The sequence below is a fragment of the Ranitomeya variabilis genome, chromosome 6 (genome assembly GCF_051348905.1).
Source record: "Ranitomeya variabilis isolate aRanVar5 chromosome 6, aRanVar5.hap1, whole genome shotgun sequence".
In the NCBI taxonomy this organism is placed as follows: domain Eukaryota; kingdom Metazoa; phylum Chordata; class Amphibia; order Anura; family Dendrobatidae; genus Ranitomeya; species Ranitomeya variabilis.
In genome coordinates this window covers 97,297,087-97,324,343 of record NC_135237.1, presented here as the reverse complement: position 1 = coordinate 97,324,343, position 27,257 = coordinate 97,297,087, and the positions used below count along the sequence as shown (strand labels likewise).

At 40.7% G+C, this 27,257-nt stretch overlaps 1 protein-coding gene across 3 annotated transcripts in view; it reads right to left on the bottom strand.

The window, feature by feature from the left end:
* Window positions 1–27,257, bottom strand: part of CREB5 (cAMP responsive element binding protein 5) — a 607,187-nt gene that overhangs the window by 452,724 nt on the left and 127,206 nt on the right. For all 3 annotated transcript variants that reach the window (XM_077268826.1, XM_077268825.1, XM_077268824.1), the window contains exons 3-4: window positions 20,645–20,738; window positions 14,631–14,746 (exon numbers count right to left, since the gene is read on the bottom strand). In XM_077268826.1, the coding sequence (XP_077124941.1) occupies window positions 14,631–14,746; window positions 20,645–20,738 (210 nt within the window). The remainder of the gene's footprint in view (window positions 1–14,630; window positions 14,747–20,644; window positions 20,739–27,257) is intronic.

The window sequence follows — 27,257 nt, the reverse complement described above, 5'->3', positions numbered from 1 at the left end:
AGACCCATATATCAGGCTCATCAAAGTAATAAATTAATATTACAAGCCAAATATTGGGCTGAATCTTGCTACCATACCCATATAATGCTCTATGCTATGGAGCACTTTAGTTAATGAACTTTTTTTGGGGGTTTGTTTTTTCATAACCAGGCAATGAATCAGTATTAATCGCTGACCATGTTGTTTGTAATGACATCTTAGGGACAATATAACTACACAATTATTTTCACTGGCCACAAATCTTCAAATTAGCTATAAAACATATCAATGAAAATGATTTTAAAAGATTAAGCTCTCCTGCACATCACATACTACACTGTCAGCGATGTTTCTCACTTCTTTTCCCTATGCTAGATGATCTGGTGATCTGGTGGCCAATCAAGTCTGCTCAGGTCTGCTATGTTTCTGTCTCCATCTGCCGCCTTTACACAAGGCCACAAATTACTCCTACAGCAAAATAATAGTTAATTCTTCCAGGTTTTTAACTCTGATGCCATGCAGATGTAGTTGATGATCTAATCAAGATTTACTACTCAGCACAGCTAGATTCATTATTTCCTTGTCTGTTTGTCAATTTACAGTTTACAGAACAGGTCCTGTAGCCAATCCATTCTGATTCTCTGTCTCTTTGACTATGCCGCAAGTCACCTAGTTCTAGTCTGTTCATAGTAATTTTGGTACTATGTGATGCCGTTTCCTAGTCAGTCCTACATTCCTGTTTTAACCTTTTGGTGACCAAAATTGCCTCCTGTACTCCTGTTGATGGCCGGTGGTTTCTTTCTTGACCAGCCTGTGCTGTGACCACCTGCCTGTGCTGTGACCACCAGCCTGCACTGTGGCCACCTGCCTATGCTGTGACCACCATCCTGTGCTGTGACCACCAGCCTGTGATGCGACCACCTGACTGTGCTGTGACCACCCTACTGTGCTATGACCCCCTGTTTGCGCTGTGACCACCAGCCTGTGCTGTGGCCACCTGCTTATGCTGGAACTACCATCCTATGCTGTGACCACCAGCCTGTGCTGTGACCACCTGACTGCACTGTGACCACCTGTTTGTGCTGTGACCACCTGACTGCACTGTGACCACCTGTTTGTGCTGTGACCACCACCCTGCGCTGTGACCACATGCTTGCGTGTGACAATGAACCTGCGCTGTGGCTACCTGCCTGTGCTGTGACCACTTGGTTGCACTGTGACCACCGATTTGCGCTGTGACCGCCAACCTGTGCTGTGGCCACCTGCCTGTGCCGTGACCACCTGTTTGTGCTGTGAGCACCAGCCTGTGCTGTGACCACCATCCTGTGCTGTGACTACCAGCCTGTCTCCAACGGTGACACTAACAGCGTTACGTGATGTTCCAGGGTGGTCCTGGGTAGACGGAGGTCCGGTTCCACGATGCAGGCAGAGAGTCTTTGCTGAACTCAGGTCTATATGCGATGACGCTGGAGTGTGGCTCTGCTGTGCGGTGCATGTGGGTGAGAAGTCGGAACACTCTGGCCCAGTCACCAGATCTCAACTAGGCCGCGGTCATGCAGCAGTCAATGGTCTCATGTGTGAGTCACCTCCATGGATGGAGCACAGCAGGTACGTAGTCGTCTGGTGTCCAAGAGTAGTGGACACGGTCGCAGGGGATGTGTAGGATAGGCCTACACTCACAAGATGCTCTGCTAATAAGGCCTGCACCTCACTCTTCTGCACGCTGTTTTCCCGCCAGGACTCCTGTATTTTTCCCGTGCGCAGCCCTTGTTATCTCTGTCCCGCCCCCTGCTGACAAGTGCATAGGTCAGTCCGGGCCAGAAAGCTCTCCCCTGTGCAACAATGGTGACAGTCACGACAGTTCCGGAACCGGCACAAGAGAGTTATCCCCGGTCCGGTTCATCTGCTTACACTGTGACCACCAGACTGTGCTATGACCACCTGCCTGTAGTGTCACAAAGTGATTGTGACAGGGCCTGCTTCTTGCTGCCTTGGTTCCAAACCTGGATTGTTGCTGAACCCATTTGCTGCCATCTCAGGATTTTGAGCCCTTGACCTGCTCCTAGTCGCTGCTCTAAAATTACAGTGCAAATTAAAATAAGGCAAACTTTTTTTCCACTTTGTTGAGATGAAGGTGCAAATGATTAGAATATAAATGAATATCAAATCCTGACTATACCTGCAAAACAAAATAAGAAGACTTTTGATTTTAGTGATCTCCGAACAAAAAAAGATATAGAATCCATTGTTCTTTTCAGCCTGGAGAAGAGTCTTCATGGGACATGTTGAGCTTGTAATAACTATGTTCTACTTACTGTCATAAATCTATATAGTGAAAAATGTGCTTATGTCATAACTGTTACTCTTCAATAATGTATTGTATACTTCTTGACAGCAATTATAGTGACTTGCAAAATGGTCAAAATTACAAAATGAAATAATCTGTGGTGTGCCATGAAGTCATATTCCCATCAATTATGTACTTTTCTTATATACATTTTTTATAATATTAAAGCATGTTGTAAGGGGAACTAGGATTTTTTGTATCTTTCTTACGTTTGTATTCCTTTTTTAAAATTGTATATTTTTTCTTATTTTTTTTTAGGGAACTTGACAATGTCATTACCTGAATACTGGTATTATACACTATGATACCACTGTATTACAGTGTATTATATGCTTGTCAATGAAAAACTGTTTTCTGCAGGGCATAATAGAAGCACAAAGGAGACAGAGGTGGGAAACTTAATTAGGACTCTTGTCACCAAATAAACCCATCAACACCATGGGATCCAGTCCCAGGATTATCAATAAGGTGAAAAAGGCAATCGCTTCCCTCTCTCTGACCACTTATATAACACTGTCTGCTTTTTTCATGGTATCTAAGGCTTGAAAAAACTGTGATCTGAGTTTTCATAAATCCTGAGCATTGCAACAAAATGTCATCTGTAACATACAGCATATTGTATATATATATGGTCATGGACACTGAAAGACTAATTCACAACAGAATCTAAATGGTAGACATCTGAAGAGGGTTGTTTCAATAGCATGTGCTTGGATTTGTATAAATCCCAATCAGATCCATGGGACAGAAACAGAAAAATAGAAAATTAAAGAGATCTATGTAATTCTGGTTCAGATCTCCAGGACATATACTTGTATACATGTACGGTCATGGCCAAAAGATTTGAGACTTACACAAATTTTGGTTTTCTCAGGTTAATCCTTCAATTTTTATAGTGGCAAATTGCATTAATTCTGGATTGTTATGAAGAGTGATCAGATGTATTGCAAATGTTAATGGAGAAGTAAAGAGATTGGACTGCAAAATAGAGTGGCAAAGTTATTTTATCTGATGAAGCCTCCTTCAGGCTGTTTGGGACATCTGGAAGTATGATTGTCCAGAAAAGAAATGATGAGCACCACCATGAGTCCTGTGTCATGCCAACAATAAAGCATCCAGAGACCATTGATATGTATGGTGGCTTTTCATCCATGGAGGGATCTCACTTACAATTTTGAGTAAGAACACCGCCATGAAAAATGAATGGTATGGAAACATCCTCCAAGAGCAACGTCTCCCAAGGAGAAGGAGCAATTTGAGGATGAACAATTCCTTTTTTCCAACATGAGGGAGCACCTGACTTGGCGAACAAAACATTGACATTTTGGATCCATGCCCACAAAGCTTCCCAGATCTCCATAACATTGAGAACCTGTGCTCAAAACTCAAAAAGAGGTGGGAGAAGCAAAAACACAGAAATTGTGATAAACTCCCATCCCGGATTAGGCAAGAATGGGTCATCATCAGTCTGAATTTGGCCCAGAAGTTGATATCCAACATGTCAGGGCGAAATCTTAAAAAATATGGGTGAAGTTAAAAAAAATTATGTAATGCTTCTAATTGTACTACTGTACAGTAACCATAGAAACATTTGACTAAAAGTTCTAAAAACACCTTGTGAAAAACAACATTTGTGTCATCCTCAAAACTTTTGACAACTGTATACGTAATTCTCAAAATTTGCCAACTGACCTGACATTAGGATGGACATCTGCTCACTTTTATGAACAATTAAGTATTTTACCTTGTCAGAAATGTTAACACCTTTAGTGCCATCCACCGTACATTTACACCCGATTTGTGCACTCTATGCACGGGATAGGCTCAGAAGCTGAATCCTCTCCTTACAGCATGACTTACCTTATAAGTTACACAACAGGCACTCAATAGTAACTGCTCACAAAAATTTAACTTCTCAAATGCCACTGTCAGTTGTGACAATTAAAAGGGTACAAGCATGGAGGCCATCAATTCTTCGGCCAACAGTCCTCGTGTAGCATGCATGGTGTTGTAAGTCATGTCCCATGCAGTTATATTGAGACGAGTTATAATACAAAACACTGGAGTCCGGCTCAACAGGACTGGATTTTCCTTTTCTTTTTATAGTGCATACAAAAGAAAAATGTACATCGTCGACATGACCCAGTCGACGCGTTTCGACTGCACTAGGCAGTCTTACTCCATGAGTAAGACTGCCTAGTGCAGTCGAAACGCCTCAGAGTAAGACTGACTAGTGCAGTTGAACCGCGTCGACTGGGTCATGTTGACCATGTACATTTTTCTTTTGTATGCACTATAATTTCTTTTGAAAAAGAAAAGGAAAATCCAGTCCTGTTGAGCCGGACTCCAATTTTTGTCTCTTTTCCTTGATGTGAGGCCAGGGCGAGGCCAGTGTCTGAACCCTAGGTGGATGAGCATAGAGCAACTGGGTGAGCTGGAATCAAGTTTCTATAATACAGAACACTATCTGTAGACAGGTGTGGTGTTGTTTTTGGAAGAAAGTAAGCAAGGGTTTCTAATCCTGGACAACCCCTTTAAGGCTACTCTGTCCCACCATAAAATGCACACTTTGCACAAATATGGCTTCCATTTTCACCAGCACATGACCTCCCCAATGACAGAACAACATAGTGAATAATTACTGCAGCTTGAACCTCATAAATGTACAGTTATTATTTCCATGTGATTTTTTTCTACCATTTCCGTTCTTTGATAACAAGGAAATAAATACAGCAGCTTATGTTGGCCAAATATCTAGTCCCTGCTGAAAAACCTTGGTATCATTGGTACAATGTCAAACTTAAAATGAGAATTTTACATCCATCACTATGTACCAATACTGCTGTCCTTCCACAACATTTCCGATTTAAAACTGGCAAGTGCATTAGACAGTCAAGGTTTCCTAAAGTGAATAGGAGAGGAAATTCAGCATTATTCCATGGCCTCGACTTATTTCCTCACTGTGTAAAGCATATTTTTCCTCAGGAAGATCACCACTTCATAATCACACCGTTTTGGGTTCTTTATGGTCTTTCATCTATCAGCACCATAAAGCGCTAAAGAAAATATTCAAGGATTAAAGTGTTCCTGCTTGTACAGTACACAATTGACAAGCTCATATGAGCAATTGATGGCAATATGCATAGTAATTATTTCATGATATCTTCACACAGAGGATCTTTTATGTTTTTTTCTGGCTGAAAATTTCTGGGAAAAAAGCTTCTAAAAGTATTTTTGGTATGTGCGTCTGTTTGTTTTTTTTTTAAATGTATGGGACTTTTTTGCTTCCATTGACTCAGACATTAAATTTTCAGCATTTTTTTCCTGCAGAAATACCTCAAGAATTAACATGTTGCTACTTTTTTTCACATGGAAAAAACAGCACCATATGCATTATACAGAAAAGTGTTTGCTCCCTTCCTGATTTCCTATTCTTTTTCATGTTTGTCACACTTAAATGTTTTAGATCACAAAACAAATTTATATTAGACAGTGATAACACAAGTAAACATTTTAAGTTAAGGTCTTTATTATTAAGAGAAAAAGAAATCCAAGCCTACCAGGTCCTGTGTGAAAAATGTATTGCCCCTCCCCACCCTTAAAATATAATTTAACTGTGGTTTATCACATCTTTGGGAAGCTGAGCTAAAATTTCCTAGCCACATCCAGATCTGATTACTGCCACATCTGTTCTCAATCAAAAAATCACTTAAATAGGACCTGCCTGACAAATTGAAGTAGACAAAAAAATCCTCAAAAACTAGACATTATGTCGCGATCCAAAGAAATTCTGAAACAAATGAGAAAAAATGTAATTGAGATCTATTAGTCTGGAAAAGGTTATAAAGCCATTTCTAGAACCACAGTGAGAGCCATTATCCACAAATGGCAAAAAGATGGAACAGTGGTGAACCATCCCAGGAGTGGCCGGCAAACCAATATTACCCCAAGAGCACAGTAACGACTCATCCACGAGGTCACAAAAGACCCCACAACAACACCCAAAGAACTGCAGGCCTCTCTTGCCTCAGTAAGAGGTAAGTGTTCATGACTCCACCATAAGAAAGAGACTGGGCAAAAATGGTCTCCATGGCAGAGTTTCAAGATGAAAACAACTGCTGGGCAATAAGAACATAAAGGCTTGTCTCAGTTTTGCCAGAAAACATCTTGATAATCCCCACGACTTTTGGGAGAATACTCTGTGGACTGACGAGACAAAAGTTGAATTTTTTTTAAGATGTATGTCCCATTACATCTGGCAGAATTTCAGAAAAGGAGCATGATACCAACAGTAAAATGTGGTGGAGGTAGTATGATGTTTGGGTCTGTTTTGCTGCTTCAGGACCTGGAAGACTTGCTGTGGTAAATGGAAGCATGGATCCAGCCATCTGTTCGTGACCTCAAGCTGAAGTGCACTTGTATTATGCAATAGGACAATGAGCCAAAACACACCAGCAAGTCCACTTCTGAATGGCTTAAGAAAAACAAAATTAAGACTTTGGAGTGGCCTAATCAAAGTCCTGACTTTAATCTGATTGAGATGATGTGACAAGACCTTAAAAAGGCGGTTCATGCTCGGAAACCCTCAAATGTGACCGAATTACAACAATTCTGCAAAGATGAGTGGTCCAAAAATCCTCCACAGTGTTGTTAAAGACTCATTGTCAGTTATCGGAAACGCTTGATTGCAGTTGTTGCTGCTACGGGTGGCCCAACCAGTAATTAGATTTAGAGGGCAATCAGTTTTCACACAGGGCCCTGTAGGTTTGGATTTCGTTTTTCCGTAATAATAAAGACCTTCATTTAGAAACGGCATTTTGTGTTTACTAGTGTTATCTTTGTCTAATATTTAAATTTGTTTGGTGATCTGAAACATATTCTTAAGAGTAACAAACATGCAAAAGAAATGAACACAGGAAATGAAGAAGGGGGCAAACACTTTTTCACACAACAGTATGTATGTTTTCCCAAAGAAATAAATAGGGAGCATATTCAAAGAGTATCTAAATCATTTTTTCATGTTGATTTTAGTGCAGAATCTGCTATAAAATCAATGTTAAAAAGTGAACATATCCCAAGGAATCGTTTTTTTCTGCCTGAATTGATTCAGTAGCTTTTTTCAAGTTGAAACATGGCAAGTATTGACATATTGCTTTATATTTCACGTAGTAAAAAAACAGAACTGGGTATTCATAAGTGTGTTTTCTTAATGAAAAGAATAGGAAGTGTATTGAAATGGTATGTTCACACGGAGTTTTGTTTGTTTGAAGCCTTTTTTGTGCCCTTTTTAGTGCATTTTTGGCACCGCTTCTGTGCCTCAATGCTACATTCCCACGATGAGCTTTTCATATTGCAGATTTTCTGCACCATTTCTGCACCTATTAAGTAATAGGTTACTTGTATTTTTTCATTGCGTTTTTGGGTGCATTCTTTACATGCATTTTTATTGAGTTTTTGACACTTCGTTTTTTGTCTCTTTTTGGTTTGTCATGTTTTAAATAAAACGGCTTTCCTTTTAATACTTCCTGGTATTTGGCTTTTACAAAACTTTATTGATATAGTCATGTGCAGATGTTATATGCATTTTTTTGATGCATTTCCTCTGCAGAAATGCACTAAAAATGCATATGCTTTTTACTTGCAAATTTTCCACCTGAAATGCAAGTCTATAGGGAAAATCCACACAGAAATATCTGTGAACCTGCAAGAGAAACTGATATGCTAAAGATTTAAACACACAAGGCAAGTCATTTTACTTTGAGAAAAAAAGAAGCACAGTGGGCATGAGATCTCTATAAATCCCATCCCCTCTGGAGGAACTGTAAGACTCATTATGGGCACACAGCCTAAGAATTAGCATGTTTCTTTTTCCACATGGACAAAAACAGCAACAAGTGCACTAGAGGTATGTTTTCCCATTGAAATGAAGAGGGTGTTTATTCATAGAGTACTTGTAGTGATTTTTAGCAGGTTTTGGAGCCAGTGCCACTACTAGTTTCAGCTGGATGTGTGTCCATGGATGCACATCCAGTTGAAAAGTATTGCAAAGCAAAGAAACAATGTCTCTCTGCAATACCTACACACAGGCAACAATTCATTGTCAAAGTACGCATACGTGAGTCGATGACAATATAGAAATAGATCCAGCTCAAACTGTGATACATTTCCAATCTTTTATTAGTAGATTATAAAATCATTATTATATCAAAGGATTTTCTATAAAAAGTATCACCTATGTGTTTCTGATGTGTATAGCATCTTTACTCATGGTATGTGTACAACTGGCCCACTGCACATTGTCAGATAGAGATTTGCAAAGATCTAGGGTGAGGCTACTCTTGCAAATCATATTACTCATGCCTACAGGGACGTGATGACATAAGTGGCACTATTAGTCCTGGGGAAGAAAACGCCCCCTTGCCTTGTTGCCCACTGATTTGCATATCCCTGGACAAATTAAATAAATTACGGTAAATACATTTTTTGAAAATTATTTAAACAGAAAACAAAAAAAGGGATTGGAAAAAGTATAAACAGTGGGATAAAGGTATGGGGCTGGTTTGTGGGACATGGGAAACATGTCAGATTCCATTTAAATACTTGAAATGTTCATCCTTCCTTGTTCTGTGACTATTACATAGTAGGCTCGATAAAAAAGGGGAAGACAACAAGTGCAATAGGGTCTTATCCGGTAGGCAAGTTCAGGTAAAGGAATAGGTAATTGCTCACCTTTTGGGGTCATGAAACCCACAACTGAGGAATAGAAACAAGAAACAGCTGATGTGGCACCATGAAGACAGGAAAACCTGCCGTATTATCATATGTTTGGAAGATAGGAGTGGTGATCTGCGCTGCTGAGAATATATTCCCAATAAGTATCCAGAGCATGTGATGAAGTAATTATAAAGAGGTTTATTCTCAACGCGTTTCGAAGTTTGACTAACTTCTTCATCAGGAAATCCACAGTAATCCCAATAATGGGGTTCTTTGGTGAAGACAAGTTATCCTCTATCTACTGAATAAGTGATAACTTATTGATTGGTGGGGGTCTGACTGACGGGACCCACACTGATTGACAGAATGTGGAAATTTTATCCTCATCACAATGGAGATTTACACTTTACATCAAAGTGTTTGCACCAAAAGAGTGGCATACAACACTTTGAATAATTGCTAAATTTTGCGCAATGCAGAGTTGTGCAGTAATTTTTGCAACCAAAATGGAGGCACTGAGGCGAGATGGGGCATGGCTAGAACAGCTCATTAAATTTATGGATAGTGGCGGTTTTTCATAAAACAGAAATATAATTCCAGTCCCTGACTAGAGTAACATTTCTGGTGAGAGGCACCCAACAGATAAGATGCACAGTATTCATTAATTGGAATATGACTCTTAATGAATTTGGTGCATCTTAGGATGCTTTCACATTGTGGTTATTTTCACATTCTTGGGTCCCGTTGGAGCATGCATTCGAAATCCCCCCACAAAACAGGATTCTGATGCATGCATCTACAAGGCCATAGACTAAAACGGTGCAGGCAGAGTGAACCTGTGTTCTGTTGTGCATCATTTTTGGGTGTATACGCCTACTGGAGACAGACACCCAGATGCTGTCCACCATGTCTGAGTGTCCTCCTCCAGTAGGCGTATACTCCTTAAAATGATGCACGTTAGAGTGCGCGTTCACTCTGCAGGCACCATTACAGTCTTTGGCCCCGTCGGCGCATATGGCTGAGTCCAGTTTTGCGGGGGGGTTTGTATAGGACCCACGAATGTGAAGATAATCGCAATGCAAAAGCACCCTTATTCCTGCATGCCCCTCATTAAGACTGGTGTAGAAACCATCAGTTTTAATGAATTTGGACCTTTATGTGATCTTCTAAAATAAAGTTCTTGGACAAAAAAATGAATTTTCTATGTAATATTATGATGTACTGTATAACAGGACTCAATCATCCATACAATGTTCATGGTTTTCTGAGAGCATTCTAGTCCTGGGAAAGAATAGATTACATTATTACAAAACTGTGCTCGCCTTGACCATTTACACAAATGTGGTTCCTATTACGGAGTATGTAACCTGTTCCAGTTGCAGGCTTACTTTAAGCATGCAAAGGCTTGGATGAATGAAAACCAATCCATGTGTTCATGTTCATCTCTAGCAGTCATACAAGAGCCATATATTAACCACCTGTAGCAAAATTAATACATTATTCAACCTTAAATGTTTCGTATTTTCCACAGTAAAAAGCTCAGGCAAGGCACAAGTTGTTAGTTTTAACAATGGCATCTGGATTTTCCCAAATTGATCTTCATAGTTCTCAGAAACAAGCAGACAAAATGTATCAACCATTCATAAACTCACTCACCCAAAATCATCCCTCTGTCATTCCTCATTCATGTTAACATTTGTTTATTTTTTCTTCATTTAAAGCATCTAGTCAATTTATTTCAGTGAAGAAAAAGAACAAATAAATAATAAGACCTAAAAAAAGTGATAAGGAATACACCATACCTGGTCTACAAGCTATGCAGAACAGGGCAGGCACACGAGAGCAAGAGACACAGCTAGTAGTCAGGGCAGGTACACGAGAGCAAGAGACACTGCTTGTAATCACTCCCCACTGTACCAGGCAAATTTTGCCTCTTCAGAGAGGAACAGGACTTGAACGCTATAGCGCCACCTGTTGGAAACAGCAATCTCCACTGTAACAAACTTACATGTCTCTGCTCCAACACTTGCTGCCTCCACTATCCAACTTAGCCACTCAGACTATATGAGTGGTGCATACAGCTTGGAAAAGGGTGATAAAATCAAGGCTGGGGAACACACTCGTCACCCCTACATGCTCTGCCGTCAACTCCTCTTGGAAGGAGAGGGTGGAGAGTTTTCTCCTGCTGAGCCATTAGTACATGAATACAAGGAAAATAATATATCCTATGCTATTTGATTGAGTTTATGTGTTCTGGACCAGCTTCTGTACCTTGATTACTCTTAGATATCTCTCAGATACCTTTGTGGTCTTCACCGTGAACTGTTTGCTAATCTTCTGCCTCAAGTCTCTGTCTTACTCCCTTGAGTAGAACCCATTTTTTCTCCTGACTATGCTACTTGGTATTTGGTTCTGTCAACCTTTTACTTTAACTCACTCAACATGCCAGCATCTACTGAGTGAACAGAATGTGGGGACTGCTGCCGTGAAGGCCATATTCTTGAATTGAAGTGAAAGGTTAGATACAACCATCCACCTGAGACATGCCAAATGGAGTTGCTTGTCTGTGAAAGTCAATTTTGAGTTGATGGATTCTTTACATTCACTATAGTCAAAAAAATCAAGCTCCTTAATTACTTACCAGGATATATGAAAATGGCAATAGTGCGAACCTCATGGATCCACTCTTTTTTTCTCCAGAGGCCATATAATCAATACACAGGAGTATACTGTTGGAACGACGTTAACGGCCTGTCCTAATAAAAGATCACCATGGACTATTCTGAAACAACCAATTTAGGGAGTTATAGGGAGCTAAATAACCCTTTAATGACCACCAATAAATATTTTTACCTACCTGAGACTACAGGATCTAAATGGTTAACGAAGGGTGGATGGGCTTCTTCGTTAACCCCATCGACACCCTGAGATTATGATTGTGTGGTCCTGATGTTTTGCATTACAATTTATGGACAAATAATGGCCTTAGAGTCTGCCGGCTATAGTAACCTGTTCAGAAGTTAGCGACATTTAGGTGGTAAAAATAACATTTTTCTTTCCTGTCATGACACTTTGCATTAATTCCTTAAATGCACATGGAGGGTTAATAAACTACTTGACAACAGTTTTGAATATGTTGAGGGGTGCGTTTTTTTAAATGGTATCACTTCTGAGGGTTTTCCAATATATAGGACCCCCAAAGTCACTTCAAAACTGAATAGGTCCCTAAAAAAAGATTTTGTAAATTTTGCTGAAAAAATAAAAAAAATGCTGCTACATTTGCAACCTTCTAAAATTCTAATAATATAAAGAACATTTTACAAAAGATGCTGATGTAAAGAAGACATGAGGGAAATGTTATTTATTAATGTTTTTGTGTGGTATGACTATTTGGATTAAAGAGATAATCAATGAAAGTTTGAAAATTGCACTTTTTAAAAAAAAAATTCAATCAAATTTCCGATATTTTTTATAAATAAACTCAAAACATATCAACCTAAATTTACCATTATCATAAACTATAATGCGCCACAAAAAATAATCTCACAATTACCGTATATACTCGAGTATAAGCCGAGATTTTCAGCCCAAATTTTGGGGCTGAAAGTGCCCCTCTCGGCTTATACTCGAGTCATGATCGGTGGTGGGGTCGGCGGGTGAGCACTGTCATATACTTACCTAGTCCCGGCGATCCTGTCGCTCCCCCTGCCCGTCACACTGTCTCCGGGTGCCGCAGCCTCTTCCCCTGACCGGTCACGTGGGACCGCTCATTAGAGAAATGAATAGGCGGCTCCACCTCCCATAGGGGCGGAGCCGCCTATTCATTTCTCTAATGAAGCGGTGCCGGTGACCGCTGATAGAGGAAGAGGCTGCGGCACCGAAGACAGGCAGGGAGAAGGAGCGGGACGCCGGGAGCAGGTAAGTATGACATATTCACCTGTCCTCGTTCCACACGCCAGGCGTCGCGCCATCTTCCCGGCGTCTCTCCGCTCTGACTGTTCAGGCAGAGGGCGCGATGACGCATATAGTGTGCGCGCCGCCCTCTGCCTGATCAGTCAGTGCGGAGAGACGCCGGGAAGATGGCGCCGAGGAGCTGCAAGCAAGACAGGTGAGTATGTTTTTTTTTTTTTTTATTGCAGCAGCAGCAACAGCAGCTATGGGGCAATAATGGACGGTGCAGAGCACTATATGGCACAGCTATGGGGCAATGGTGCAGAGCATTATATGGCACAGCTATGGGGCAACGGTGCAGAGTCCTATATATATATGGCACAGCTATGGGGCAATGGTGCAGAGCACTATATGGCACAGCTATGGGGCAATGGTGCAGAGCACTATATGGCACAGCGATGGGGCAATGGTGCAGAGCACTATATGGCACAGCTATGGGGCAATAATGGACGGTGCAGAGCACTATATGGCACAGCTATGGGGCAACGGTGCAGAGCACTATATGGCACAGCTATGGGGCAACGGTGCAGAGCATTATATATATGGCACAGCTATGGGGCAATGGTGCAGAGCACTATATGGCACAGCTATGGGGCAACGGTGCAGAGCATTATATATATGGCAGAGCTATGGGGCAACGGTGCAGAGCATTATATATATGGCACAGCTATGGGGCAACGGTGCAGAGCATTGTATATATGGCACAGCTTTATGTGGAGTATCTATGGGGCAATGGTGCAGAGCATTGTATATATGGCACAGCTTTATGTGGAGCATCTATGGGGCCATAATGAACGGTATGGAGTATCTATTTTTAATTTTGAAATTCACCGGTACCTGCTGCATTTTCCACCCTAGGCTTATACTCGAGTCAATAAGTTTTCCCAGTTTTTTGTGGCAAAATTAGGGGGGTCGGCTTATACTCGGGTCGGCTTATACTCGAGTATATACGGTACTCGGATGTGTTAAAGCATTGCAGAGTTATTACCACATAAAGTCACACTAGTCAGATGTTAAAAATTTGGCCTTGTCGGTAAGGCTTTAAAGGGAATCTGTCAGCAGGATTTGGGTTACCTCATCTGAGAGAAGCCTGATGTAGGTGAAGAGAAGTCAAATCCACAGATGTATTACTTAGTTTACTGGGTGCAGCAGTTCTGACACAATCAGAGCTTTTAGATTTAGAATGAAGCCGAGCTGAGAAAGCTAGCCCCACCCACACCAGGCTCTCTGTGTACAAAGTCCATACACAGTGAGGTTCTTAGTTGCCGGACTAGTCCCTCTTAGTAATAAATCCTTCACAGTTAGTAAACAACAGCAGCACTTTCACAAGTGAAACATCCCTGAATTATGTCATGCTGTCTTTAGATTACATAGCAAAAACCTGCTGACAGATTCCCTTTAAGGAACACAAAGGTCAAAATTCCCAGAGTTGCCCATTGAGCCTTTCTGTAAATTTTAGACCTGGTTTATTTTTAATTGAACTGAATGTTGAGAAAAAAATGTTTTATGCATATTGTATTATTTATGCTTGTTCCTGTGTCTATATGGAATTAGGTTTTGCACTCTCCTCCATTTCTAAAAATGGTGAATGAAAGCTAGTCACGTTACTTTTTTGGGATAAATGACTTAGAACTCTTACCCTTTTGCTGTTTTCTTCTTCTTGTGCACTTCTAAATTCATGCTCCAAGTCAATGTCATTGAAGAGCCCCACTTCTTCACAGTTTTTCAAGAAACGAGTTGGAGTTGGTGTCTGGTCTGAGGAAGAACATATTTACAAGGTAACGATTATAATTACATATAATAGACAAAAATACAAATATCTCTGTTTAGACATATATTGTAATGTGATTTTCCATATCACTTTAGGAAAAATCTTTTTTCTTATAAGTGACTTATGGTTTGAAAAAGAAACAATTCAGCCTTGCTTAATCAATCAATCAATCAATCAATCAATCTATCTATCTATAAAATCAGAAAGAAAAATCAGGAAAAAAACAAGGCAGCACTCCAAAAATAAAAATGAAAAACCGTGGCTTTACAGTACTGATCCATTAGCAGCAACGCTTCGGCAGATTTCCGAAATCTGCCGAAACGTTGCTGCTAATGGATCAGTAAAGTCACAGTTTTTTATTTTGATTTTTGGAGTGCTGCTTGTTTTTTTCTGATATTCTACTTTGGAGGTTTGGACATCACCTTTGCAGGTTTTATTGCACCCATTTTTTTTTGGTACTACTGCCAAATTTTCTTTAATTATCTATCTATACAGAAAAACCTGACCAGCACCTCCTAAGTGTGAACAGGTGCAAGCTGCGATGGCTGCATAATATAGAAAAAGAAAACACAGCAGCACTCTGCATTAGCCAAGCTATGGGAAAACACTGAAAACATTAAATCTAGACTGTATTACTACTCAAAAAGATGTACTTACAAAAATGATGTCACATTGCCATGGTTGATGGGCGTATATGAATTGGCCAGTTTATGTGCTAAGAACCTTCATTTTTGTAAGCACATCTTTTTGAGTAGTAACACAGTCTAGATTTAATGTTTTAGCTTATGCAGAGTGCTGCTGTTTTTTCTTATTCTATCTATGATTCTACAGTGGCTTGTGAAAGTATTCACCACCCTTGGCATTTTTTGTGTTTTGCTAACCCTAGAGCATAGAGTGAACTGTCCATGGTTGATGACATCCTGCAGGAGCAGGCATCAGTCAGAGAGGGCCATTTTTGGTACTTTTCTTATATGGCACCATCATATTTCGCAGCACTTTACAGACATTATCATTAAGGAAATCGGGACTTACAATGTAAATTGCCTATCAGTATGTCTCTGGAGTGGAAGATGAAACTCAAGCAAACACGGGGAGAACATACAAACTCCTTGCAGATGTTGTTCTTAGTGGGACTTGAACCCAGGAGGACCCCAACGCTGCAAATCAACAGGGCTAACCACTCAGCCACTGTGCTGATTCTTACTTGACAGTGGCCAATAGGTGAGGTTGGAAGTGCATCCATAAAAGCGAGTGTTTTTGATCTTCCTAGCTAATGTATGGGAAGCAAGCGCAAGTGAGATAGAAGGACCCACAGAGAGACTGGACAGAGCTCTCGGATGAGACAGCCACTAGGGATCAGGCTTAAAAAGACCAGTAATGATTGAAACACTGCATTTAGTCTGATGAATAAACACTCTCATTTGCAACAAATTTAAAGGGTGGACTCTATACAGGAGTAAGAGGAGTGACTGAAATCTGGGGAGAAGTGGAATCGGCAATGGAGCTTGCTTCCACAAGGCCTGATCCTATACTATTAGAGACTCAGATGAGCAAGATGTGTGAAGTGAGTAGAGGAAAAAGGGATTGAATCCATAGGCGACTAAGTTATTGATATACGATCGGTGTAAGGATGCAATCCACAAGTTTTCAGTTATAGAGCTGTGCCCGAAATGACTACAGTAATATATACAGTCAGTATGCAGTGAGCAGTGGCTGTGAGCACGTCCCGTCACTTTGATTGACAGCTCGCTCTATAGAGCATCTGTGCAGAGCGAGCTGTCAATCAAAATACCGGGGCATGCTTATTGTCGTGGCTGACAATGCTGTGAACAGTGACTAGAGCTGCTTAAGGAACAAGTCTATAACAGAAAAGCAGCACCTCTCGGGAGGAATAAGGTTAATTTCCTGCCAGCCCTCTGCTTTCCGGTTAATAGTGTTTGGAATGATGACAGGTTTCCTCTAACACCATTTCTGCCCACCTAGCCTGATTCACAGCTCTCCAGTGCCTCTTTTACCTTGGACTCACGAGTTCTCACTTTGTAGCTGGACTCATAAAATGCCCATCATAATATCAGGAATATAAAGGCATTCTAATATAGATTTTGAAAGTTAATACACCATCCTCATAAAGCCTAAGAGTTCGATTTGAAAATATATGGTTTATATAGTGAAATCTGGTGATAGATCCACTTTATAGAAGCAGGTGCATAGTAATGGACCCCACCAATCTGAAATTAAAGACTCATCCTAAGACTAGGGTCACATGACCATAGTTCACATTCAAGAAAATCAGCCCCATTATACTAGTCACCCCCTGATCAAACTCTAAGCAGATCAGTGTGATCCGATTTCCTCGGATGAGGTGAAGATTGAAAAAAAAATTTCACCATCTTCTCCATTGTGTACGTTTGTGAAAATTAGACTCCATTCAGATGTGATCCGAGTGCTGTCTGATTCTTTCCATTGACTTGCATGGCCAAGTGCGATCTGTAATCGGATACAACTCATGCATACTGCAATTTTTCATTGAACAGTCTTGGTCTGGGATAAACATTGTACATGTGCATGGACCCATAGAATAACATTGGTCCGAGTGGGATCTGATATTTTGTCGGATTGCACTCGGACTGAAAACATGGTCATGAACAGGAGCCCTATGGATAGGTCATGAATATTTTGTGATAGGAAAACCCCTTTAATATTGTAATTGTTTAGATTCAAGAAGCAATGTTTCCAGCTCTTCCTATTTGTGCTGAGTCCACTCTGCCAATAGAGGTACATGGTATTGGAGTGTGTTGTTGTATATGAAATAACCAAGCACAAGTAAGGCTTTTTTTAATTCACATGGTAATTATTAAAATTAGGAATAAGGGAAATCTATAGTCTGAGATTCTTATGCAGCTCTACAGAAGGACAATTTAATTTACACTTATTTCACAAGGACTTTTTCTACCAAATTTAAACTGAGTTATTTGCTATTGCAAACTTGCAGACAAAAAATTGTTTTGTTATTTTTCATTTCAAATTCTTGTTAAAAAATAACCGAATAGTCAGGCATGTGGAGCGCCCGCCAGGGCCATGGGGATACTCGGTACCAGGCCGGTTCTTAAAGGGATGTGTCACGTCAGCAGTGACCCGGTCCGTGTCCCTGGGCGTCCAATAAAAGAGTCAATCAAAGGGGAATTAAAGTTTATAGGGGAATTTGTTCGTGATGCCGCCCGTGGTATTTGGCAATGAGATGGTGGCCGATGCTGCAGTTCAGGTCCTCTGGGGCAGATGGTGATGCAGCAGAGCTGGTACAGCTGTCCACGGGTAGAGGTAAGCCTCAGGGTAGTTATGGTGTTAAAGTCAATGATGGTGGAAGTGAATGGTGTAGGGCAGGTGACGCAGTAATAATTCAGAGGACACAGCAGGGTGCAGTTTCCACACTTTTACTCACAGTTCGGATGTTATTCCCCAGCTGGGGTGCTGTGTCCTCCAGGTCAGTGGTCCAGCCAGCTCTCAGGTAGTTTGGGTGCACTTTTCCAGGACCTCTTTCTTATGTTCCTTTCCTGGCCGTCTCACTGCGCTGGCTCTCACCTCTCCTGCCCTACGCCTTCACACACAGTATCCCAAGCCAGCAGCCTCGGATTTTATCGGGCGACGTCTGTCTAGTCCCCTTGGTCCTATGTGGCTGCCTTTTCAGCGAATGTGTGTGGATGTGGGTGTGGCAAATACAGATACCACAGCCTCTGGTTGGCTAGCTGAGCCTTGTAGTTCTCTACTAGTCTTGGGGACCGGTTCCTCACTTCGACCTGGTCACTCCACCTGGCGATGGTCAGCGTTGATGCAGGCCCCATGGGTGGATTCCTCACTACCCGTGCCTCTAGGACCTCTTCCTTCTGTAGCTTCACCTTTCTCTAGCTCCCTCTCTCTGGGAGCTCCTTTCTGCACATCTGTCCTTCTCTCCTCCTCCCCACCGACTCACTAACTCCCCTCCAACTGTCACTACTCCTCCCACCTAAGTGGAATCCCGCCCCATTCTCTAGGGTCTGCCCATCTTGCCAGGCTAAAGTGATGTGATGTTGGATGCAAGTGTGTGGGTCCTGGGTAGTGCCCCCTCCTTACTCGAGAGCGGAGTCCCACACCTTTGGATGAGGTGCAGTACCTCTGTGGTGACCGGACCTCATGGGCGCCACACATGTTATTCTAAATAATAAAAAAAACTCTAATGTTTAACCTTTATTCTCTGAACATTTTACTTACGGGCTTGTTCTCATGCTCTCAAGCAGCAGCGCATCATTCCCTGGCCTCTAGACTTCCAGATTGCTGGGGCGATGGCTATCCTGCTTGAGGGACAGTTCAGGACAGCAACATCATTTTTCCGCTTGCCTGAACTGTGTGGGGTCCTGATGCTGTTATATGAGGCAGTATGAGGAAGCCTTGCCTCTGTAGCACCAGAAGCACAGTGAGGCATGAAAGAAGTGCATCCCAGTAATATCATCCAGCATCAGGGCAGCACTACACATGTTCGGCCATTACTCCTAGAAGTGGTGAACTGTCCCGTGGCAATAAGCTGTAAACCATTCAAAGTCTAGCTGACTGATAGAGATAGCCAAGAACATTGTTCGGCTATCATTGCCACTGTGCAGACTTACAATAGAGTTAATGCATCACCGTTGTTACATTCAAACAGGGACTTTGGGAACCTATCCATGTAATTTGTGGGGGTCCCTATAATGGAACACCCAGTGATCAGCAACTTATAACCTATATACAGAAGTCCCCAATATATACCTGCCTATCACTCTGAATATAGATAGGTTTAGTTTACTATTTGATTGATTAATCCATAGTTGCCTTCTATTTCAAGTGTTTATTTCTGTTAATGTTGATGATTATGACTTACAGCCAATGAAAAACCCCAAATTCATTATTTCAGTAAATTAGAATACTTTATAACACCAGTCTTGAAAAATGATTTTAAAATCTGAAATGTTGGCCTACTGAAATTTATGTTCAGTAAATGCTCCTAATACTTGGTCGAGGCTTCTTTTGCATCAATTGCTGCATCAATGTGGCATGTCATGGAGGCGTTCAGCCTGTGGCACTGCTGAGGTGTTATGGAAACCCAGGTTGCTTTGATAGACTGATAGATCTCAATTACTTTGTTTCTCATTTGTTAAGAATTTATTTGGATCGCGGCATGATGTCTAGCTTTTTAGGATCCTTTGGTCTACTTCACTTTATCAGGTAGCTCTTATTTAAGTGATTTCTTTATTGAGAACAGGTGTGGCAGTAATCAGGCCTGGATGTGTCTCTGGAATTTGAAATCAGCTTCCCAAAAATGTGATAAACCACAGTTAATTTATGTATTAAGGGGTTTGGGGAGCAATCACTTTTTGACACAGGGCCCTGTAGGTTTGGATTTCTTTTTCCCTTAGTAATAAAAACCTTCACTGAAAAACAGCTATTTTTGTTTACCTGTGTTATCTTTCTTTAATATTTAAATTTTGTTTGGGAATCTGAAACATTTAAGTGTGACAAACATGCAAAAGAATAGGAAATCAGGAAAGAGGAAAACACTTTTCAAACAACTGCAGATTAGGACCCACTCAGATGTGTTTTCCCCCTTCCCCAATCCTCCATGCTGAGTCCCTAGCCTGTGTTCTGTACCTTTGCTATATATAGCTATATCACTGGGTAACATTACAGTGTGCAAGCTATCAGAAATTTCTATAAAAAGTGCTTCCCATCTTTTGACAAAAAAGTCCAGTATCAACTGTTCTCAATTTGTTTCTGCTATTTGTCTACCACTATAATGAATGAAATTCTAACTTTGTTATTCATAACATAACAGATTTTGTCACTGTGCACCATTATGAGTTTTTATATCATGTTACCTGACAGCAGGTTATCATTCTTTATTGAAGGAAACTTCAAGGTCATTTCATGCTTGTGCCTGTGAATCATCAGGTGATCCTCAGTGGGGAATCGCTGTAACACAAAAATCATACATGTGTAATAAATCCTTAGTAAAGGGTATGGATACAATGCAAACTGAGCTGTAAAAGTAACAGGATCCATTAAAGACATCTTTAGCATTAATAAGTAACTAGACATCACTTACAATGAGAGCTCACTCACATGAGAATACTTTAAGCGATCCTGTCACCTCTCCTGATATGTCTTTTTCCGTAAATATCTGTATACCCCATAAAACAACATAATTTCTAATTTATGCTTTGTACTTTTCTTCTGTTATGGGTGTTACCGTTCCGTGTCTCAATGGAGTGTATCCTTATAATGTCAACATTAATCATTATAAATAATAAATTAATCATTAATAAATATTCAATGATTATAATCATTGAATAATTGAATAGTTAAAGCTGAGCAAAACGCGCATCGGGGCAGAGGGTCACAGCTCTACAACACCATGTGCTTGTGCAGGATTACATAGCAAGGTAAAACCCTTTTTATACATACAATATTGTATTCAATTACTAAGGTCTTTTCCTTCTCTTTATTACACACCAGTCACTTTTGACATGTGTCTCCTTATCTGTACTGCAGTTTGCACCTTATTTACTTAAGTTATGACCTATCATTGTGTTGCGTTTTCAATACTCTGCCATTGACTGCTTGTGACTGACTTCATTGATCATGTTATTTATTTATTTAATTATAAGTACTTAGAGCACAGTCACTTTGGTTTATATTGTTTACATCGCAAATCGACACCTTGTCTTATACAGGTAAAATTCCAAAATGATTAAGTCACATGTAAACATAGACCGCATTTAACATCTTACAATTAGTCCTAGAGCTAATTATGCTATGTACTCATATGTCATTTGTTTCTTCTTTGTGGATTATGGTTTACGACAAAATGTAGGTATTTTTTTCTTGTCATTTATATTTAATGTCAATTATTGTATGCATACCCCTAGGAGTTTGCTCAATCCATATTGTACATAACAGATATCTGTTGATTTTTTGACAACTATTTTGTTACACTTTGTCATCTAAACCTATGGTCTTTACCTCCCTCCTGCCATCATAATACTTTGAACAATATGTCTCTCATTTTTTTAGCACCTGTTTCCTGATTTTACTTTTTTTAATCATGATATAATCAAAATAAAATGTTAATATTTATTTGCTTTTTCACTTCATTTTACTGGGCCTATAACTTGACCTGGTTCTCGTGTGTTATTAATTGAATAATGTCAGACTGTATAGGGACACCCCCCAACTATAACACCAAGTTGTCAATGTTTTCATACCTTTTCAAGAAAGAAAAAAGAAACACAGTTTTAGGAAAAGATAAGACATAGAGACGAGTGAATTGATTCGATGCAAATCGAATTCATGTTGAGTTTTAAGAAATTCACAGATCTAGGAAAATTAGACTAATATGTTACACAATTCTTTTGAATCACTAAAAAATGCTCTCTGCTATTTTACACTTTGAAAAAGATTGCATCAGGTACAAAAGGCTCACATGAACGTGGCTGCACAGCAGTGTCGGACTGGGGTGCCAATGGACCACCAGTAACATTGACTTTGGGGGGACCATTTTTCACCTGCATACAAATATTACACTACCCTCGTTCACAAATTTACCTTTCTACATACACCATGTTCCAAATTATTATGGAAATGACATTTTTCTCGGATTTTCCTAAATGGTCGGTGCAAATGACAGTCACTCTATTAAAAGTCATCACCCGTTAGAGTATACATCGAATTTTATTGAAGAAACCTCCCAATGATAACAGTATAATCTCCAAAATGAATAAAAACTCAAAATGCACTGTTCCAAATTATTAGGCACAGTAGAATTTCTAAACATTTGATACGTTTTAAATGTGTTAATGTTTTATGGCCACTAGCCAGCCTGAGTACATGTGGGGGTTGCCTGGTTGCTAGGGAATCCCTATATGTAATCAAGCTGTCTAGTAGGCGCAAATCATCCAGCTGCGGCAAGGAAAACTAAATCTCCGAGCAGTCATAAATACTCAGAGACCACCCGAGCGTGCTCCAGAAAACTCGAGCAACGAGTATACTCGCTCATCACTAGTCTACATGAACAGTTGACAATCAAGGGAGCCTTTATGGAATGTGACCGCTTCCTGGTAGGTGTCAAGCATGAAATCACAGACCCCAAAAACATACTTATCTAGAATAAGCTAAGAAACTAAACCCTAGGCAAGCTAGTTGGGCTTTATTCTTTTATAGGTTTGTTTTTGTGGTGACATTAGACCAGGTACTAAAAATGTTAAAGCTGATGAACTTTCACAAACTTACTGTAGTTTTTAAACCTCTCTGAACAAGTTTCCATTCTACCTAATGGTTTAGTTGTGTCTTGTGTTTCATTAGCTCTCATTCAGCAGATCAATAGGTCTAACAAAATTCTTACCCAAACATTATTTATTCCTTCTGACGTTTCTTCTGTGGGTCCTTCTACTGTAGAATCCCATGCTTCAGAACTTGCAGGTCATCTTGGAATTAACAATACTATCGAACTGCAATAGCTTCCGTTAAAAAGGGGATCCTGAGATTTTGCCTAATAGCTGCCAGGGCAGTTATTCCCCGACATTGGAGGTCCACTGAGGTTCCCTCCATGGAGGAATGGATAGCTGAAATGGATAGATTACATCATCTGGAATCGCTGGTGGCGGGTGATGGTGATGCTGCATATGACCAGGGACGCACCTGGTTCCTCTGGCAATCCTTCAAGGAGAGCACAGGGTTCCTGACTTGGCTGCGTACATACTCATAATTCTTAATACGTGGGCGTGTACATTGCTGGGTCTCCCTTAACCCCCCCTCCCCTCTCCCTCCTTTCTCCCCTTCTCCCCCATTCCCTCCCCCCCTTTTCTTACAGGTTCTGTATTCTGTATATAAGGTCCATGTCCCGAGGTGATTCTCAAGATGAGAAGCATGTACCCTTTATGTGCCAGAGTCCTTGTTCAACTACACATGTGATGCGTTCTCAGAGGCGTAATGTATAGCTCTGGACATTGTAATGATTCTTTTTATTGTTTTTCCTGTTTAAAATTTCAATAAATATATTTACTGAAAAAAGCAATACTATCGAACTGGTAACCATTAATTTTTCATAGCCAACCATAGTTTGGGGCTGTAGGGAATATTTGATTACATGTTGACAGACAGAGGGACTAAGTGACCCTGTTTGTGGAATCTAAGTTAGTCATCAAACACATTGTATGTCTCCATTTTATTTTTGAAAATATTTTTGCAACCAGGGAACTCGGTTCATATCCAAATTCAGAAAGATTACTATTGAATTGTCCTTTTCATCTGCCTACCACCAAGAAAAAGCTAATCAGGTACTCGAGCAATATCTTCGATGATATCCAACTGATCATCAGTCTGACTAAATGAAACTTCTTTGTTTAGCTGAGTTTGCAATTAATAATCAATATCAATAATCCATTATAATGGTCAGGCCTAACTTTGGTGTTGGGGACAATATTGGGTTATCCACTAAAACATCAAATGTATGGTTCCTTCTGTTAAACTATTGATCTTTGGACAGAGCCACTTCCAAATATAACTCTCAGCAGCTACTAATAGCTGCCAGTCATTGTTTGTTACAACCCTCATCTTTTCCTTTGTCAATCACTTGTATCCTTAAATCATGCATCTCAAGGTGCTTAGTTCCTCACCTTGGTTCATGTTTTTGGTTACCCAAATGCCTAAAATTTTTGTCCTTGTTTGACCTGGTTTAACTCCTTTTCTCTATTCCAACAAGCAGCAACCACTTCATGGACATAACCAGCGTAAGTCCAGGTCCCTGTACAGAGTTAAAGAGGTTGTCCACTACTAGGACAACCCCTTCTTGATCAAAATGTTGATAAAACAACAAACCCTATACTCACCTCCCGTGTCGGCGCCATTCCAGCAGTGCCTTCACTCGTGGTCCTGGGACTCGATTGCAGTTGTTGGGACATCTGACACCTTAGGACAAATTGAACATGAACAGGAAGTCTGGGCTGCAGCTGATCCCTTACTTCCTCTTCCTGCTCAACTCAACAGGAAGGGGGGTCTGTGACACCAGCGCTGATTTGGTGCTGGCATCACATATCACAACAACAGCACGGGAGCCTCGGGAGAAGGAGTGCCGAAATTGCGGGAACGACGCCAGCACAGGAGGCGAGTATAATCTTTATTATTTTGTGGGGGCCAAGTGAGGAGTATGAGAAGAAGTTGTCTAAGTAGTGGGCAACTTCTTTAACAGGTGAATGCCAGAATTCCCTTGAACCTAAATGGCTTGTGGAAAGCCCACTAAGCACTGCCAGCCTACATTGAACAGAACAAAATTACACAAATATTTAATATGGTAACGTGTTGAACAACTACAGCAATGAAGATGAAGAACATAAATTTAGTAGTTTGTGAATAATCCAGAAATGCAAATCAAGAAGCAAATCTCATGCTAGATGGTTCTCTGTCAACTACAACTTGGTACTGTTGGTTTTGGAACATTCTGTCTACACTATATTTGAGCAAAGTAACTTATGTTTCGTGTAATGTCAAATGGATTGTGAGGGGTTGCCACGCTTAGCTGCTTCCTCAAGTAGACACAGGAACACTTTGGTAGTGAAACATCTACTGATTTATCAAAGTCAGCATTCACCAAGGCAGGGTTCAGAAAACAGAAGCAGAGCCTTCCTGGCTTAATGGAAAACAAAACAAAATATTACAGAGTCCTTTATCCACAGGTTTCAACCTCCAGACACCTGGCAATGTCCTCCACTCCTCCTTGGAACTCCGTGGGAGTACCTCCTCTCCCAAGACCCATACCCCACTGACTCTCCAGACAGGCGTTGTAACCCAGACCATGTGATGATCACCTGACCGTGACCTTATCACAGGTGCTGTTAACACACATGCCGGTGTTGGCTCTGCAGGAGGAGATATGGTGAGCACACCCCCACTCTATGAGTGCTCACTGCTCACATAAAACCAGCCCATGTATGCAGGTTTCCGTAACCCTCCCAATACTTAGTGTGCTGGAGGAAAAATATCCTGGTTTCATACCACTGACGTCAACATGCGTAGTGACACATATCTCCCCTCGTACACTGAGCCATTGACCCTGTCACAGGATATTCAGGGCGGCAGATGGTTTTGCATTCTCAAGAAAACCAGATCGCCTACTCGAAGTGTGGAAAACCTTACATTTGTCAACATGAATCAAGCATGAATCCATGCCAAGGCCTCTTCTGCCAGGAGGCAAGATGAGCCACGCTCTTCAGGTGCCATTCAAAGGTGTCTCGCATGGGCTAGCCAATTGCTGTCCCCTGAGATCCCTGCCTAAAAACTTGATAATAATGCGTGGAGTAGTTTGGATGTTTAAAATGTGATCAGGAGCTGAGCAGGTCAGGGTGTATGGAACAGGCACAGGAGCTAAGCCAGCTACAAGTGATCACAAGTTCTTCCACCCCTCACCAGTAATAAAGAAGTTCCCAAATACGAAAATGTTAATGATCCATACTAGAAATAGGTTTTCAATATCAGATCAGTGGAGGTACAACAGACGGCATCTAACACCCCCTTTGATCAGTTGTTACCATCTCTAGAAGGGGACAAATGAAAGCAATGAAGAACACGACTCCATTGTCATGAATATATAGTGGTGGTAGTGGTGTCGGTTGTCAGACCCACACAATCTATAATTGATGTCCTATCATAATGCTAGGGTGAGAGAGCTGTAGATTCTCTCATCCAAGAGAATGGGGCCGATTATGCAAATGACACTCTGATCAGAGTTTGCGCGGAGTGTCTGCATAATGTGATCCAATTCTCTCAGATTTGAGAATCGGAGTAGACTAAGAGGAGATGAAGAACAAAATTTCTCCATCTTCTCAATGATATTAATGCTCAAAAATCAGAGTGCAATCCAATGATTTTCAAGCACATATTGACTTGGCCGAGTGTGATCTGATGTTCTGATCAAACTCTGACATACTGTGATCCCTTCCTTGGACATCCTCGGTCCGAGTCAAAAAGTTGAACATGCACGCAGCCTCACAGAATAACATTGGTCTGAGTTTGTTCAGATGTATTGCTGGATCGCACTCAAATAGAAATTACAGTATTATGAGCAAGCCCGAAGGATAAGTCATCAATACATAATACCATAGAAGTAGAAAAATGAATAATCTGAATAAATCTTAGAAATATACTTATCAAATGCTTCATATTCATAAAAACAAACTTTTAAATGCATGCCTAATACAGAACTGCTGCCAAAATAAAATCTAAAAATGATTTTTATGACGTTACCAACTAACACTGACTCATAAAAAATAAATAAACAGTATTGGCATCTAGAATAGGTTCCTGTGCATAAATCTGCCACATCTGCTTAAAGTAATTGTTTTGAATAGTGTTTATGCAATGCTAATCCCTTCTCCTGATGACCACAACAAATCATCAAGAGAAGAGGACATGCAAATACACTGCAGTTCTGTGAGGTCA